The sequence below is a fragment of the Pseudonaja textilis genome, chromosome 1 (assembly GCF_049901715.1).
Source record: "Pseudonaja textilis isolate UNSWEBS1 chromosome 1, rPseTex1.2, whole genome shotgun sequence".
In the NCBI taxonomy this organism is placed as follows: Eukaryota; Metazoa; Chordata; class Lepidosauria; order Squamata; family Elapidae; genus Pseudonaja; species Pseudonaja textilis.
In genome coordinates, this window is record NC_141990.1 from 22,182,812 (window position 1) to 22,201,599 (window position 18,788).

General features: G+C 41.8%; 1 protein-coding gene across 1 annotated transcript; it reads left to right on the forward strand.

Moving 5' to 3' along the window:
- Positions 1-647: 647 nt before the first annotated feature.
- Positions 648-17,783, forward strand: LOC148127519 (maestro heat-like repeat-containing protein family member 2A). Its single transcript, XM_087922937.1, has 20 exons — positions 648-733; positions 912-1,050; positions 1,445-1,485; positions 2,518-2,659; positions 4,823-4,875; positions 4,961-5,068; positions 5,340-5,537; positions 6,068-6,190; positions 6,696-6,854; positions 7,591-7,752; positions 9,311-9,394; positions 10,146-10,250; positions 10,334-10,441; positions 10,708-10,812; positions 11,033-11,150; positions 12,676-12,797; positions 14,750-14,902; positions 16,323-16,477; positions 17,234-17,351; positions 17,587-17,783. The coding sequence occupies exons 2-20, from the start codon at positions 942-944 to the stop codon at positions 17,779-17,781; spliced, it is 2,358 nt and encodes a 785-aa protein (XP_087779063.1). The 5' UTR covers positions 648-733; positions 912-941; the 3' UTR covers positions 17,782-17,783.
- Positions 17,784-18,788: the final 1,005 nt, after the last annotated feature.

Sequence of the window (18,788 nt, forward strand, 5' to 3'; positions counted from 1 at the left end):
TTGTTTTAGCTTTTGCTTCATTCATGTCATGATGGTGGTGTGTACATAAATTCATAAATTCATTCATATAAATTCATATAAATGGTCTTTATTTGCCTTGATATTTTGTTCCTTCCTTTTGTATTACCATATAAATTGAGACATCTTGTGGAGGAACCTGAAACATTTTTTTTTAACTACTGGTTCTGTGAGCGTGGCTTGGTGGGCACGGCAGGGGAAGAATACTGTAAAATCTCCAGTCAGAGGTGGGATTTGCTGGTTCTCTGAACTACTCAAAGTTTCCGCTACCGGTTCTCCAGAACTAGTCAGAACCTGTTGAACACCACCTCTGCAGGGTGGGGTGGGGGGAATTGGCACAGTGGGAAAGATCAAATGGGATGCAATGATAAACTTCACGTAAAAATCTGGATTTAATGCTCTTAGTACAAGGAGAAGGAAATCTTCTGAGAGTAATATGTGCAGATTAACTTCAGAAAACTTAAGCCAGCCATGCTTCCTTCAGATCAGATTTTTCTCAATCTTGACAACTTTAAGATCAGTGGACTTCAACTCCTAGAATTCCCCAGCCAACCAAAGTCTGACCTGATGGCATCACTGCTAAATGGCTTTAAGCCTTAAGAGGAAAGTCAGGAAGGAAGAGACGTATTGAGTGATTCTTTTAACCTAATACAGCATATTTTATTTTAGCAGGTTAAACATTTTATTTATTAGGAAAAAAGCATCTTTACAGTAGGTAAAATAAATATCTGCGAGCATGTTTGAGGTGCATTTATCTTTTTATTGAATAAGTCATTTATATGCTATGAGAATGGATGGACGGTCAGACAGAGATACTATACATATATAGAGATTTGATAGTGCTAGAGAAGAAGCAGATTGTAAGTGTTTAACTATTTTTTCCCTTTTGGTAGGAATTATGGAAAAAGTTGCTCAACTATCTAATGCAGCCACATTACGCCAGTTTAGCTATACCTCTGTGCCAAGCCTTGCGGCTCCTAGCTGAACACCGACTGAAGTGGGTTGTTCCAACACAGGCTACATTGGAGCCAGGTGGGTACCAGCAGGTCTAACACTCAGCTGGGCTCCTTCATTCCTCATAGGGGGAGATGGTAGAAACAACCAAGCTCAGGCATCTGCAGTTTTCTAAGAGATTCAGGAAAGTCTTGCAGATCTCCCTGGCTGTGAAGCAATTAGCCACCTATAAATGTCTCAGACTAATCATATTATGATCTGATGCTGTCCATTGGCCTGTCCAATTGTCAGTTGATGTCTAAATAAAAGTAGATAAATTCCCACAGGTCTAATGACCTAGGAAATAAGTTTCTATCACTTTATGATTTACTGAAGTTGTGTACTTATTTACTGAAGTTGTGTACTTTACTGAAGTTGTGTACTTCTCTGCCTCGTTCACATTTCTCCCTCTTTTTTTCTCTCCACCTCCCAGTTGATTCACCAACTCCCCAAGGACTGATGGCTCGCCTTATAGTAAGTGATGTAACTGCAGGGCCCAGGTTTACCTCTCCTGCAACTTCACATGCCTTGTTGTAGGAATTTTGTCTCCGTTGATGCAACATCAATCAGTTCCCCAGGTCTCTGTTCTTCCTAAAATAGTCCAATGACAGATAAGATCTACTCAGAGGATGAATTTTCATAACACATTTAACCAACAATGGCCACAAAGGCCAGGCCTAGACTATACTGACAAAAGCCATTTCTATTTATTTTCCAATATATAATCTATATAGATATTTGAAGGTGCATGGAGGATGAACCTTCAAAAGCTGGCAATCTGCTGGACTCCAGCTGGTCCAGCAAGTTGGCCAAACCATCCAATTACTGGATTCTTCTCTATAGTCACGTTAGCTGTGACTGTGAGAGAGACCAGACATCTACCTTCTTCAACCTGTTTCTTTTCTTTTCTTTTTTGTGGGGGCAGAGGGGTTGTGGACATGGGATTATTAACCCCATGGAAAACCAATGTGTCTTCCAAGAGATTGATGTTCCTATCGGTAAGTGAAAATACAACCTAAATGCATTTGTCCCTTACAAGTTTCTTAACCATTAGACCAAACTGGCTTTCATTTGCTGTCCTGAAAGTACTTGCATTATAATATGTGAAGAAAGCAATATTATCAGTTTCTTTGTTGAAGTGTCGCTGTGGGGCAGTGTTTTTAACATCCACATTTATGTCCACGTACTTTCCAACTTCTCAAGGACAGAAAGACAATACATTCCCGTGGCTATAGAAGAGCCTATTGGTAGTTGGGTAAGTCCCATACTAGATGGATGGTAATGAACTCAGCAAGGAGGTTGGGAGACAGAATCTGTGAGGGAAATCCCTCAATTATACCTAGTTTGAAAGCAGAAGATAGTGGGTTACATTTTGACTTAGTTGAAAGCTCCAATTGCTTTTCAAAGTATGAAAGTATGCTTTTCAAATATGATTAGAGCAGCATTGGGAAAGGTTTTGAAAAATTGGATATAAATTCTTGTTCCCTTTGTTGTCCTAATTTGCAGGCTCTTGCAGTTTGCCCTTTAGAAGGAGGTGGCCAAGGAACTGCAGCACTCCTCCTGCTAGGTGCTTTGCGCCCAGAACTCTACAAGGGTGTGGGTGCACACTGGTGGGTCGAAGTGCCCCTCCTGGCCCATTACCTGGAAGGTGAGATGAATGAAACTAAAGAGATCTTGTCATCTGCAGTTTTCTGTATCCTTCTAACATACAGTATTTAATTAATGTGTGGAGAATTTTAACCAGACAATGGGACTGCATACCATGTTCTAAATCTAAGCCATACCCTTCCTAACTTGCAAATATTCAGTTGGGAAATTTGAAGGAGAAATTTATTTAGTTTGCTTTGAACATGTGCATAGCTGCCCATATGATCCAGGACCCTACAAAAACAGAGTCCTAGATTGTATAAAAAACATTCATGCAAACATTAGTACTGTATACAGTTCTCTATCCAGTTGAAAATCATTCCTGTATTTAGGCAAATATTGCACCTGACCAAAGTATATACAGGTAGTCCTCGATTCACGACCACAATTGAGCCAAAATTTATTATTCTAAGCGAGACATTTGTTAAGTGAATTTTGGCCCATTTCATTACCTTTCTTGCTGTGAGGTGGGGGCTATGAAAAGACCACCACAAAGTTCGATGATCCATAGAAAACAAGATTTATTACGCGTTTGCAAAGGCGGGTTCCCTCAGGCGTTGAAGGAACCCCAGGCAGAATTCAAACTGTCCTTTTATACCCTACCTGTCCTCCCCCTCATAAGAGGGCTTGGCTCACATTCTAACCTATCACAAAACAACACAAAACAGAAGCATAATCCCTTATATGGCAATCCAGCAATTATGCAGCATCTGGCACGTATACACCCCAACTATCTAGGCGCCCCTTGTCTGGTAAAGGCAGCTACCCGACTTCTAACACGTACACATTCTTGCCAATACACATTCTTGTCAATACCCCCCTTTGTTCTTCCCACATCCTGTTTATCTCTCTTGTGCTCAAACTGGGCATTTCCTTATCTGGTAGAATTTCTGAGTTTGAGACATTTTGTTACATGACTCCTCATGTCTTTTGTACTGCTCACATTGCCATAGTTGGTAAGTTAATCCCTGCAGTTGTTAAGTTGGTTAAATGAATCTGGCTTCCCCATTGATTTTGCTTGCCAGGAGGTTGCAAAAGCTGATCACATGATCCCAGGACATTGCAACTGTCATAAATATGAACCAGTTGTCAAGTATCCAAATTTTGATCATGTGACCATGGGGATGCAACAATGATCATAACTGTGAAAAATGGTCATAAGTTGCTTTTTCCAGTACCGTTGTAACTTTGAACTGTCACTAAATGAAATATAGTAATATGAGCACTGCTTCTCCACATGTTCATAAAAATTCCATTTAAATCAAACATAGTTTGCACAGTACAACATAGTAATCTCAGAATATATGTCCTGGCTTCTTATATCGCAAATGTGGCAGTAAGAAGAATTGTATAAGAAAGTTTTAGTCATGATGTGTAGCTTTGTTAAGGCGGAATGGGTTGTCTAAGTCTGAATTTCCAACTACCACAAATAAAACAATTGACAATTAACCTTGGTTCTAAATTTTAATATAGTAGGTACTAAATAAGTGCTTCTCAACCTTAGCCGTTTTAAGATGTGTGGACTTTGAGTTCTAGAATATCCCAGCCAACAAAGTCACATATTAAAATGTCTAAGGTTGAAAAACACTGTGCTAAACAAGAATGGCGATTACTTCAGGTTCAGATAATTCAATTAGCCACAGTTAACCCTAACTGGCTAAAGCAATATATGGGTTGGAAAGTAAGATTCCAACACTTGTTCTGTGCCATCAATTATAAACACTGGATGTCAGACATAATCATAGGTACTGGTATTTATGGCAGCTGTAAATCTTTCCACAATGCAGGAATATGACAGCTCAAGACAAAAAAGTTTATTTCTGAAGCCAAGGTTCCATGCCAACAAGCCCAATATTGAGAAATCAAAATGATTTTGTTCTTTTACCTGCCCAAATATCCTTAGAGATGTCAGGGGGGAAAAACCAGTGTTAGGCTCATCCAACCACCAAATCAAGGATTTACCTAACACCAACATGTTTGGAATTCATGGAAGTGATGGCTTTTTAATGTGTAGTTGATATGGTTCATTTCAGTAGTTTAGATAGGTATCCATCTGGTACCCATCTTTTTATGGACATTTTTCTCATTTCCAAAGGGCTTTAAAAAGAACCATATGTCCTCCTGGTTCTCTGGTTAATGTTGGTCTCCTGTGCTCTCCCCAAAGGTCACAGCAAGTACACATTGTCACCAGCAGCCTGGGAGCAGAAGCTACTGGAGGTAACCCCAGTGATGTGAGCATGAACGTTTGCCATGGCACTGATGACCCTCTCTAAGGACCTTCATTCTCCTGATGCCTCCACAGTTCCTGAATAAATCCTTACAGAGAAACCAGGAAGAAGGCTGGAACCTAATCTTGGGGCAGGAACTCATGAAGCAGATGGGCGCCTATCACAACTCCGCTAAAGAAAAAGTCAGTGTGATAAAGAATATTGGTGATGTCCTTCATAAAAAGGCTAACCAGTTCCACCCTGTTACTCATACACTAATATTATGTCAACCTTCCCCAGCCCAGAAACCCTTCAAACGTGTAGATTTCACCTATGGTAAATCTTCCACTATTGTGACCATTGTTGAGAATTCTGAAAATGAAAGCCTACACATGGGATATTGGTTCTGGATGGGTCTGGGTTTCTTTAGACCATGTTCAAAGATCCTCCAGCTGTTTCATTTCTTTCCTCCAGGTTTTCCTCTACAAGACTTTGGGAATTGCTCTTTCTGCTACAGGGGATGTAGGTGCGGTGACCCAGCAGCTCCTGTACCTGCTCTTGCATACAGATTATACTGAGGAAGCCGAGCGAAAGGCAAGAACCACAGTCTACTCCAAATTAATGAGAATTCTAGATTTCCTCTGTTATGATGTTGTCTGCCTTGCTCATGCAGTACATGACGATGTTACTGTATTTGGTATTCCTTCCTAATCCTCTTTCTGACTCTGTATTCTGATGTTCTGGGAATAACTTTTGTGTTTTTTAAGCATGTCTTTACTGGAATTAAATAGCATTCTGCTCTCTATATTCCATTTGATATAACTGGGAGAATATACCTGTTCAAAAGAGGTTATTGTTGTAAATCACACAGCGTTCTCTTTTGCTCTGTTCTGGGTTTTATTTTGCCACTGGGTTCTGCTTTAGTAGAAGACTTGTTGTCTCATGCTGGAGAGAAGAAGAGGACACACTTTCAAATATTATCAAGTCAGAGAAAAGCAGCAGAGTAAAACACAGGTCACATTTACTGTTAATTTTAAAAACGCTTTTGATTTCTTCCATGATGGCAGGGCCTATAACAGAATGATCTACTTAGCTCAATTTCTCTAGGAGTGAGAAAATGGGCTTAAAAAGATCCTAAGTGGGGAAACTGGATTTGATAGAGAAGCTCTTCTGTTTTCTGGCTACCCCTTCTCTGTCCTCAGGGTGTTCGCTGGTGTCTGGCATACTGTGCAGAGGGGCAGCTCGTGGCGGTGCTAGAAGCTCTACGTTGCTTTGAGAAAGAGATTTCTGAGGGAAAAGATTTGGCTTGCTTTCAGATTGGCCAGGTTTGGAGATTTACCACTTCATGCTATGTTCTTGGTCTACTTGACTAGCAATTGGGAAGCTGGCCATATGAGAACATGGCACCCTGTTAAAAGAAGATGCTTAAAGCATGTTTCAGTCAGGCCTAGATAGTCCATATGATGCAACACATGTAATCATACAGGCTTAGCTCCCCTCCACAGGTACCTTCTCTATGTGTTGGCACTGCAATTCCCAGAAGTCCAAGCTCACATGACCTTTGGCCTTTGTGTCTGTCTCTTTGGTTTGCCAGCCTAAAAAGAGAGGTGCAGAAGACCTAACCTCCAGCTTCGATTTTAATTTCTTTGAGCAGGATTTTACAATTCTCAGTTTTTTTCTGAGTCAGACTCAATAAATTTTCTTAGCTAGATGATGATGATGATGGTGATGATGATGATGATGATGATGATTAATTTTCCCTGAAATAAATTTGGGACCCCAGCAGAATATGGCTCTGCTATTAGAGTTGGTCTTCTTCTTCATCTATAGGCCTTGCCTCAGCCAGAAAAAGAACATGTGATGAATACCCTCCTTCTATTATATGGTAGTGTGACATTGCGTGTTCCTCAGGAGCTGCTAATGCCTCATCTGGCCAAAGACATTGTGCCAAGGATCCTACATCATTATATGACACTAAACAATCCACAGGTGAGCCTTACTGTGCTACCAGGGTAGCAGGAGTCTGCTTCATTTAATTGGTGGCATTGGATTTTGAGAGCATGCTTTTCGGGATGAAGATGGAGAAATGAGTTCTGGAATCAAAAAGCGTGTAAGTTACAGGAGGAGATCTGTGTTTACATGCCACCCAGCCCAAAACTTTAATGGATGTTTGCAATAAGATATCTACTTGCTGGCTACCTTATTGCATTAGGTCATTATGTAAGACAAAAAAGGTAGTTCCTAAAAGGTATAACATAATTTCATCTATGAAAAAATCTTGGTTGATTGATAGAATATATTCTATGGTCCTATCTTTTGGAAGTGCTGATGTTCCTCTGTGGTGTTGTTCAGAGGGCCTTCAGGACTCCCCCACAGGACTGATAAGGGTGATTGAAGCTCTACAGATTAAATCACTATTTATTCAAGATTCAAACCTTTATTGTCAGAGTACAACATCTGTACAATGAGATTGGCTGAGCCTCTCTTTATAAGCAAGACTGTCAGTTGTCTCTTACTCAGGAAGGGTGGTCCTTTGGTTGTTCAGTGCTTCTTTCCTGTTCTTTAATCCAAGTTCCATCACTGGAGGCTTTCTAGAAGAGACTGGGCTGCCACTTGTCAGAAATGGTGTAGGATCCCCCGCTTGGGTGGGGGGTTGGTCTAGATGTCCTATAAGATCCCTTCCAACTTTGATTATCTGTTATCTGTTATTTCCTCTTGGAGTCAGCCTCCATCTCCCTTTCCCACTTCCATTCAGAGGGCCAATGATGCTGAGCTGTTTCTGAGTTTTGCCCAGTGTGTGTCAGAAATCAGCCTTTCCATGCAGAGCAAAAGGGATTCCATTGCCTTCCAGCTGCCTCAAAAAAGAGTGTTGCTTGACCTTTTCATGGTGAGTACAGTTTGCTTATTTTATTTAAAATACTTGACGATGCTTGCAAAAGGTCACTTAAAGGGATTTCTTATACCTAGTCTTAGGGAAATTACTGTAAAGAGATGGAAAGATCACATAAATCTACCATGTGATTTTTGTTCTGGCTGTGGTTCTTGCTGAAAGCGACATTATAATTTTTGCGTATTGGCTTCTCCTTCCCTGTAGAGCAGGGGTGTCAAACGCAACATCTCCAGGCCAGATATGGCCCATGGGGTGCTTAGTTCTGGCCCACAGGGTCACCTTGGAAATAGCGAAGGACCAGCCCACAGTTGTTGAGGTAATTCCCTGTTAGGAGAATGAGCACACACAGGGAGACGTAGTGAAAGTGGTGAAGAATAACACACAACCAGCACACAGATACACTGTATAGTAAAAATGTAAGTTTTTACTTCCAATCAAAACGGTTAAGCAAAGTCCAACAAAACAGTCCAAGTCATTCACGGTTAAATCAGTCAGTTTTCAGTCCAGGGATAATCCAAATAACAAAGTCCAGTATCAAAAACAGTTCAGTAACAGACTTACATCAAATCCAAGAATAACGATGATCAGTAACAGTCAATAGGGAAATGCAGGAAAGCAACACTCTCAGCAACAACAGAACAGAACAACCCAGGTTTCTGGCTCCATCTTATGGCTGTTTGGGGAACCACACCCAATTATAATTTTAGCATTCCCTTAAAGAAACACTATTAAAATGTCTATCCTGGTTTATATATTTTCCAACCCAACTGTTAGGTGACTTAAATTCCTAACAACGGTGCCTCTGGCCACACCCACCCAGCCCCCTGAGATCAAATACAACCCTCAATGAAATCGAGTTTGACACTCCCGCTGTAGAGGGTGGCTACTTTGAAGGTTTTGTCTTCCAAACTTTTGAACTCGTGATAGGGATGGTCCTGAAAGCTTGGAAGATAAAACCTCTGGATCCTGGTAAGCAACCCAGATTGGATCCTGCAAAGTTACCTTTGCCTCAAACAAATTCTTCCATGCCAAGGACCACACTTGCCAAATGACTGGCAAGTGAACTGATCTGATGTGGTTGATTTATAGATGCAAAGTTTATTATTTATTATTAATTATTCCCAATTATATCAGGGCTTAACTTTCATTTTAATGTTCTTTTCTCTAATCATATCAAGGTTTTATTCTTACACTCCATCCTGAGTTCCTTCTGGTTAGACAGGTGGATGGATGGATGGATGGATGGATGGGTGGGTGGATGGAAGGAAGGAAGGAAGGAAAAAAGGACAAAATTTATGTTTGAATTCATAAATTTACATGTCATTAAAATTAAATATAGTCAATCTCATACAATCATCACTGACCCTTCCCAAGTATTCTTAAAATGACTATGTGATGACATCTTTGGAAAGTTTCTGGGGTTGTATTATTGCCTAAAATCCCAATTGCTTATTCTAGAATGTTCCTTACTGAGAAACGTTGTTTGGGAACTCAGCAAAAGGATTCCAATCTAAATCATGCCCAATTTATTTCCCTCCTATGTTTTTTGCTCCAGAATATTGTTAAAACAGAGTCCCTGGAGGTGCTTGTAACTCCTGTCTGTCAGCAGGTGATGGTTACTCTTCGGCACTTGAGGCAAGTACCCATTGCTATGCCTTTCTTTTTAGATCAGTCTTACATGGACCAATCAAAGCCCCAATAAAGATTGAGGAACCAGGTGTCATAGTCTACCTTTAGTTCTGGCACACAAAAATGCCTTAAAACATGCACAGATGCCAGATCCTCACCTCCAGTTAATGAGAAGCCCTCATTGGTTGGGTTTGGACAAACAGGTGAAACTAAATAATTGAATTAACACAATACATTGAATCTTTGAAATCATGATCCAGGTTTTTGATATTTTGTGATTCAGCTAGTAGATCTTTAACTGCATTATAAAAGAAATTGTTAGGTGAATCCAGAGGATGGGACATTACCTCCCTCTGCCACTTACCAAGTCAGAAATTAATCTCTGGAACTTGGCATTTCTTTGATTTCTGTCCATTTGATGGCTGGTACATATGTAAATAGGGAGGTGCTACCAAGAAACCCTTTGCTTTTTGGATATCATATACCGAAGGTGTCCTAAATGTGGGCATTCACAACTAGGAGGCGCCTACTGACCATAATTGGCATCAGTTGGGGAATGTGGACATTTGAACCAGCAAATAAGAGTTTTTGATTGTTCTGACTTTGGAACCTCTGGTGAGAGGTTGATACAGTAAAAGAAAGGAAAGGAAAGTGACTGGGTCATATAATGTGCCCCAGTGAGGTTCTGCTTTATTTGCTTCAGGAACTGGAAAGGTCAAGGAACTGCTTTTTAAACAGAGTATTATTGTTTCCTCAGCAAGGTACCAGAAATGCTGAGCCCTGAGGAGAACTGGAAGCTGGCAGAGGCCTGTCTGAACCATGTCTTTGCTCTTCCTCCTTTGGAGGTTGCAGAAGGTGCCAGTCAGGTAAGTAGTCGTGGTTTGAGGGGTCTTTGTAATCCCCTTCTTTATTTTTGTACTAATAAGTACTACTGTCTTCTGCATTTCAGACTCTATATACTGGTACTTTAGCTTCCTTGTCAGAGTTGATGGAGACCTTACTGGAGCCAGGATCAGGAGAGGATGACTTTTCAGATTGGTTCCAGCAGATCTTCCAGGTGAGTTGGAAAAGAAGAACTTCATGTTTATTTAAATAACAGTGTCTATGATTATGTAGTGTCATCAAGAACAGCAGTAATTTAGGCCTCCATTAATTTATCTAGTTTGTTTTAAAAACTATTTAAAGCTATATGACAGCAAATTCTACACATTATCTAAGGAAACATCACTTTTTATTGGTGCAAACTCTCACTGCATTTAATTTCGGTGAATAACCCTAGATTCTAATGGTGGACGATAATGTAGCCTTCCATCTTCTCCACAGCTCTTGAGCTACTGGCTGGTGTCGGAGCATGAATGGGAGCGGGCTCGGGCTATGCAGCTTGCTGTCCATCTACTGAAAGCTCATTGCCCGAGGACTAACACTTCTGTGAGTATGGCCCAGCATCTGCCAAGCTAAGCCTGGCCCAGCACACTATTCCCAGGGGGGTATGTATTCTTGTATGTTGGGAGAAATATTTCCATGAAGATTGGTCCAAGTTTCGCAAAAGTAGCTTTTTGAAATGGTTACTTCCAGTAAACTGGCTTATTCTGTAAGATTAATCGAAGTTTAGCAACCCATTGCCTTTTAAAAAAATAATCTTTCACAGATCTCTCAGAACCAGTTCAGCCACTTGATGGCACTGTTGGGCCCTTTCACTTATGACACACTGGGCACCATTCGTCATAGTGCTGGTAATTGCATTCGACTCCTGCTAAACATCCAAGGTGAGTTTAACAATGGAAGAGCTCTGCATGCAGGGGTGGGATTCTGCCAGTTCGCACCTATTCGCTAGAACTGGTTGTTAACATTCTAAGCAGTTTGGAGAACTGGTTGTTAGAATAAATTACTGGCCTAATCCTGTAAGGAAGGCAGGAAGGAAACATTCTGGTGTTGCTTACAGAAACTGCCTCTCCATTAACCCTTATTACATTCTTGACAGGACTAGACTTCCTGTCTCAGGAACTTCTCTGGAGTTTGTTTCCCTCCTTTGCTGGTACTTTGCTTGTGTGGAGTGACCATTCAAAGTTACAATGGCACTGAAAAAAGTGACTTATGACCATTTTTCACACTTACAACTGTTGCAGCATCCCCACAGTCATGAGAGGCCAGGCAAGGAGATGCATGCCTCGATGTGAGGATATTGAGTTGGTCACACCCACCCAATAACAAGACCACCAAGCCACGCCCACCAACTAAGCCACGCCCACAGAAACAGTTGTTAAAAAATTTGAATCCCACCCCTGTCTGCATGTGTAAACTTACATAGGATTGCAGCCTCAATGAATGAACCATTCAGTCATCTCAAGCCACTAGAATTCGGTGTAGGGCCCATGTTCAAAACAGATTGTCCTTGGGCTACATCCCAATGGTTCAGCAACCGTTCAAAGTTATAAAGTTGTTGAAAAATTGAACTTATGACTGGTTCTCACACTTAACATCATAACATCTCCATGGTAACATGATGAATATTTGGGTGCCTGAGTGACCAGCTCACATTTGCTATAATCGTAGTGGCAACACTAAAACATACATAGAAAGCTTGGTAGCTTCCAGTCCTTCATTTCCAATTCTTCTGCCAAAAGGATTTCTAAACTCCTGCAGGGTGGTGGATGGTGGCAGAATGCATTGGCCTTTTCATCTCAGCCCTGCTGTTCAGCGTGGCCAAAAGAGCAGAGGTAGCAATAGCAATAGCACTTAGACCTATATACTACTTCATAGTGCCTTAAAACCCTCTCTAAGCGAGTTACATATTGCCGTCAATGATCTGGATCCTCATTTTATCTACCTCAGAAGGATGGAAGCCTGAGTCAACCTTGAGCCGGTGAGGATCGAACTCCTGGCATTGGGCAGAGTTAGCCTGCAATGCTGCATTCTAACCATTGCATCCCCATGGCTCTCAGAGATGGAGGTGAACGAGGTAGATAGGGAAGAGGGGGAAATTGAAGCAGAGGCAATTTCTGGAGGGCAGGAGAAGCATGCGGTTGTTACGTAATGACCGCAACTGAGACTGCTGGGGCTGCCATTGCTAAGTGATGCGGTCATGCGATGTTTTGCTTGACATCTGCTTCACTTAGCGATGGGAATGCTAGTTCATTGCTTCATTGTCCTTCCCTTGATTGTAGGGAGATACGTTTTCAAATTGTGATACACCGTTGCTATACTACTAAAACTTATGAAAAAAATTTTTTATAGCTACAACATGGAATAATAGAGCATAATATTTGGCCAACTCCTTCCTTGTTCTTTCAGGAGCCACAAAGTTGCATGAGCCCAAAGTGCGTGTCAACCAACAGCGATTGTATTGCATTCAAAGGGACCTTCAAAGTGAGAGTACTGAGACGATGCACACTGCTTCTCTCCAGTTAGCCAAAGTACTAAAAACTGAACAATTTCTTGTGTGTGACTGCATATCTGTGTGCATGAATACCTGCAGATGTTTGGACAAAACTGCCAGTGGATTCTAATGAGGATTCTGGGGACTGACTTTCACACACTGGGATATTGTAGAGCATGGGTTCCCAACCCCAGGGCTGCAGCCTGTTTGAAATGGAGCCATAGAGAAATAGGCAAGTGAGCGGGCATGAAGCTCCACTTGCATGAGTGGAGGTTGCTTGCGTTCATGCGTGAAGCTCCACTTGTGCAGATAGAGGGTGCTTGCACTTATGCACGAAGCTCCACTCGTGAGAGCGGAAGGTGCTCACATGAGTGGAGCTTTGCACATGAGCACAAGCACCATCCACTTGTGTCCTCTGTTCGCACAAGTGGAGCTTCGTGGACAAGTGCAAGCACCCTCCACTTGTGTGAAGCTCCATTTGTATGAGTGGGGGGAGCATGCACAAGCACCGTTCACACAAATGGAGATGTGTGTGTATACACCTGCCACTGTCAGACACACAGACACACATGTGCCAGGCCAGGCCACCAAGCTGGAAAGGTTGGGGACTGTTGTAGTAGAAAACAATTCATGGTATCTTTCTCTGAGTCTTAAAGAGAGTTGTCAGTTTATAGCAAGGGACCTGATATAGCATACAGTATGTGTTACTGCTGATAGAGTTAGTATAGATTAAGAAACTGAAGATACCAGCTTTTCATCAAAGTTTCTTAGGTAGTCTTCCCCAACTGGAGCACCTTCCAAATGTGTTGATCACCTCCCAGAATTTTCACCTGATGCCATGTTGGCTCCAAATTCTAGGAGCTGAGGTCCATATAACTGTGGGTACCCAAGTTGGAGAAGGTTGCTCTCAGTACTTCAACAAAACATAAGAACAAAAATGTAGGTACAAGTCAGAATAAAATGAAATTTTTATCCTGGTCCACATAGATAATATGATCTTGCCTGTTTTGTTGTCCCACCTAGTGTTGAATTATTGCCAAAATCTTGTTCAAAAATAGGCATCTGACTTGGAGAAAATAAACCCAGAAAATCAGTAGGTTTTTTTTTTTATAAGAGTCAGATCACTTATAGCCTAGTTGGATACACAGTGTAAAATGACAATTTCCCACTACAGTGATATGGGAGAATGACCTTGGGAGACAGGAGGAAAAGCCACAAACCAGACAACCATCATGTAAAAGATATCTCAGTACCCAGGAGACGGGTAAAGGAAGCACTTCATAAGGGACCCTCCCTAATTTTCCAAAGAGTTAAAAAAAGAAGAGGGGGAAATACTTTCAGTCTTGCAAAATTCTGTTACTATAACCTTACAATAAAGATAGAGTTTGTAGTTATAATTGGGTTGGGTTTATCTGGGGTACCTGGAAGAGTTAACAGATCCAAACTAAATCATGTGAGGTAGAAGAGATCCTTTGCGATCCTCAAAAGCTGTTGATGTATTAGAGCAGGGGTGTCAAAATCAATATCATTGAGGGCTGCATCAGGGTTGTTTGACCTTTGGGGGGCTAGGGAGGTGGTGCCCAGGTTGGGTATGGCCAGCTTGATGTCACTTGTGTCAGGGGCGTCTGTTGTGGCCCGAGCACTCTGGCAGTGAAAACGGGCTCCCAAACTCCGTTTTCGGCTGGAATGGCCTCCTGCAACCCTCTGCCAGAGAAAATGGTGGCCCTCCCAAGCTCCGTTTTTGCTGGCAGAGGCACTGCGGGCCAGTCCTTTGCTGTTTTCAGGGCAGCCCCGCAGTCCAGATCTAAACATCCCGTGGGCTGCATCCAGTCCATGGGCTTTGAGTTTGACAACCCTATATTAGAGGGGGAAATGTTCTGCCCATGCTCGGTGTGAGTTCACAGAGTATGCTCAAGAAAGGATGAAGAGACGTTGCTCTGGCTTAAGATGAAACTCCTTTGAGCCCTCTCTCCTTATTTCCTGTTACAGATTGTCAGCTGTGTCCTGCCTCTCCAAGGAATCCTAACCTTCTTGCACACTTTGCTGGAGCAACTGAGGACTGTGAACTGTGCCTGTGACAAGGCTGCCCTCCTGTGGTTTGAGGTGGCTGTGAAGGAACGGCGGCCAGATCTAAAAGACAAGGTAAAGCCTAAATCTGAAGAAACTAGGCCAAGAGCGATGAGCCTGGATCTCGTTCAAATGCAATATTCAGCAGTTTGGCTGATAGGGAGGGATGCTGGGAGTTGCTATTCAACAACAATGCATGGCCACAGGTTGGAACTTAGGATTTAGAATAGCTTTATTGTTATTCTAAATCTACATTAATTGGTGTATATTGACATGAAATTTCATTGCATAGGGCTCACCCACTCCAATATACACTACATAAACATGCCTAAATAAATAAATGAATACATACATACATACATACATAATTATGCATATACCCACATACCCACATATATTGCATGACACAGAGAAACAACAGAGTCTAGTTCAGATGTATACATGTACATAGCAAAAAAAAAAAATCTATCCATCCCTTGATTACAGGATGACTGGCAACAGTTGGCTGGCAAGGAAATTTTTATTCCTGCCCTGCTATTTATTTCTGAAGGCTGATAAAAACAAGAACATTCTTATCTCATTCAAATTTTAAAAGTATGGCTAAAATAAGAACTTGACACCTTTTACGAAAGTGGGAAAATAGGATCTGAGTGTATTTCCAAGGGGCACATTGCACAGCTTGTGGACAACATAGATAGACCCTTGCCCGAGTGACTGAGAAGCAGAACTGGAAATGTGAGGTCCTTTAAAAGAGCTTCTCCTGCTAACCTTGTAGGTGCAGATAGGTTCCAATTGAGGCAGGTACTCCTTCAAGTGGTCGGGCTCTGATTTCTGGTACACCTAAAGGGTAAGGGTAGCCCAATGGAAGGTATATTTTTGTTGTCAATTCATGATGTGCCTGAAGCATATGTGACTGCTGCCAAACCCAATTGGCTTAGATATCTGTGGAGATTCTCAGTCATCCAGCTCATGGTTGTCAAAAAGGTGCTTTTTCAAAAGGCAACTGGACTTTGCTTTTCCTTGAAGACATTTCTCATCTAAGAAGCTTCTTCAGTTCTTCAGAACTAAAGAAGCTTCTTGGATGAGAAGCAAAACATCTTCAAGGAAAAACAAACAATGTCCAGTTGCCTTTTAAAAAAGCACCTTTGGGACGATTGGCTTAGATGTGGTCATGGGATGTCTATGAGATGAACTTTTCAGTGCTTCTTAACCTGATTGCCATCTGGGACTCCAGAAGCATCTGTCTGTCAAATTCACACCCACACCCAGACTACCAGGTCAAAATCTTTGCAGGTTAACTCCTGAAGGATTATGATCTTAGCATCTTTCTTAAACTCAGAGTTGCTGGTGAATTTGGAGTATTTTATAGAGATTTCTTAAAAGAATAAAACTTACATACTTTGCTTTAGGCTCACATTTGTCAAAAATACATTCTAGTCATGAAGAAAAGCTACAGATATAATTTCCTTGGTGATTATGGCTTCTCCTTTTTCAGGTTTACAATATCGTAGACATCATTTGTTCCTTTTGGCAATATTCTGAAGACCCAGCTCAGCGCCACTTCCTGGCCCAGGCCATCTGCATTTTGGCTGAGCATCATCGCAAAGCAGTTTGCTTCTCTCTCTTGGAGCAACCCCTGCTTCAAGACAAGTGAGTGGTAGGCATAGGACTGGCCTTAATCATTATGAGCTGCGATGGCACAGTGCTTAGAGTGCAGTACTGCAGGCTACTTCTGCTGACTGCCAGCTGAGTGCAATTTGGCAGTTCGAATTTCACCAGGCTCAAGGTTGACTCAGCCTTCCATCCTTCTGAGGTGGGTAAAAATGAGTTCCATGGTCAAATTAAGGTTCCCAGTTCCAGTCTGACACCACCACACCACTCAACATAACCCTGTAAAAATAGTATGTAGACGTCATCTTTGTTCTCCTTATTCAGCTCATTGAAGAACCAACAAAGAGGAAGGAAGAGTAAAGTGGAAGAGCAGCGGAAAGATTTTGAGCTCCTGAGATGTCTTTGAGAGATAGGAGGAGGAGGAGGAGACAAGGCAACAGTCAGATAAAAGGCATAGAATAGAATAGAATAGAATAGAATAGAATAGAATAGAATAGAATAGAATAGAATAGAACTTTGATCATGTGACCAGGGGGATGCCTCAATGGTTGTAAGTGTGAAAAAGTATTATAACTCACTTTTTTCAGTGTCATTGTAACTTTGAATGGTCACTAAATGTGGACTACCTGTATTTCTAAGTCAAGGACTATCTATATTGCTAAGAACCTACTACAAGACTTCCAGTTGTCCTTCTCTTGGGACATGGGTCTTGGGAATCTCCATGAATGATAATTCTTGGTACTGGATTGGTAGACTACCATTGCTTTCAATTGTCAACTTTTTTTTCATCTCTAGAGTAAAGAGGGAACTCTGGGCATCACTTGCAACCTATAAAAATAGTGGTCCTTCTATCCTGAAGTGTTTGCTCAGCTGGATGAGAATGGAAAGAAATGACACCAGCAGCTGCCTTTGGGTGAGAGCCCTGGATTCAAGACTGAGGGACAATCAGCATATCTAAGATGGGGAGGCTGATTTTCTGTGGATGGCTGGGAAATAGGTAAAGTGAGTGGACAACTCATTTAGTAACAAGTTGGGAGAATTGCATAGTCAGAGAGCTGTTGCTAGTCAAGGTCAACAAGAGTGGGCTAAGTGGACCAACAATAGAGCCAAGAGAAATTCACTTCAATGTTCCATTCTGTTCTTTTCAGGGTCTTGAGGCTCTCCATGAGGTAGTCTTGGCTTTGGATGATTGTGCCACCTTGTTTCCATTACTGACAGAGCTGTGCTACATTCTTCTGCAGCAGCTCAGCAAACATCAGGATGATAAGATGCCAACATTCTCCTTTTCTCCTCTAGAAAGCAATGGGAGCCTTGAGACAGAGTTCATGGCACCTCATGGGTAACATTGTGCCTTTCCTAAGTGTGGTCATTTCCTTCTAAACCTCTCTCTTTCATGTTTCTGGCACTTCTTTCCCTTAATGCTTATTTGCCAGGAATGTTTCACTGCCTGCAATCTGATTGTTGCACAGATGTTGAAGATTTGTGCGGCATTGTCCAGCAGCCATCAATTGGCTAGCAATGTGTTGCCTGGGGAAGAGGCCTCTTGACATTCCTCTGGGAGAAATAGTTTCATGGTTTTCTTCTAGCAATAATTCAACTGCTTGATTGGGTTTCTAGTTAATTATTAATTTATCACTGTATTTATCAGTGTTGCTGCACTGATAGTGCCAGGGGTCTTTGGGTTGGGGGATAAGGCGTAATCCTGCCATCTCTTTAAAAAGCAAGGATCTGTAGGAAGTACCAGGATCTCAACAGTCGACTGTCTAGTGGAAAAGGCATGAAAATACCAGCCCTGTCCTCTCCCCTGATCTGCCATAAGGCAGCGGTTGGTGGGTCTTTTCATTGAGCCATTGTAGCTTTAAGCATTTGCTATTCATTCAAGTTGGATGAATGTTCCTTTTTTAAAATTTCTGCCTAACTGCTGCCGTTTTCAATATAATTTGTAAAGCTGGAACATAAAAGGCAGGCTTGGAAGGGCACTTCCAAACGGGGTTCCAATCTGTTAAAGAACTGTAGTAAGCCTGCTCTGATTAAATGATGTTGCAGCCAGTGCCTTGTAGATGATATCTGTTCCTTTTACTCATGTATTAAAGGAAGGGGGGGGGAGAGGGGGAATGATTCCCCTAACACTTGTTTGCAGTTCCTGTTTCTAATGGGAAATCTATGCTTTGGGGTGGAGAATGTAGCTTGCCTGTAAGCATGATGGCATACAAAAGAGCCCAATTCAGTTCAGCTGGGAACCAGAGGGAAGGGGTAAGACTGTCTGAAAGCAGAGCTGTGGTTGGCAGATGGAATCTTGTCAATGGAGATTCTCAGTCATCCAGGTCATGGTTGTCCCAAAGGTGCTTTT

What these genes read in the sequence shown, in the direction of transcription:
- LOC148127519 (XM_087922937.1), top strand. Translation starts at nt 942, where the DNA reads ATGCAGCCACATTACGCCAGTTTAGCTATACCTCTGTGCCAAGCCTTG. An exon ending in ACAGGCTACATTGGAGCCAG is followed by an intron (nt 1,051 to 1,444) that starts GTGGGTACCAGC and finishes TCCACCTCCCAG; the next exon opens with TTGATTCACCAACTCCCCAA. An exon ending in GACTGATGGCTCGCCTTATA is followed by an intron (nt 1,486 to 2,517) that starts GTAAGTGATGTA and finishes CCTAATTTGCAG; the next exon opens with GCTCTTGCAGTTTGCCCTTT.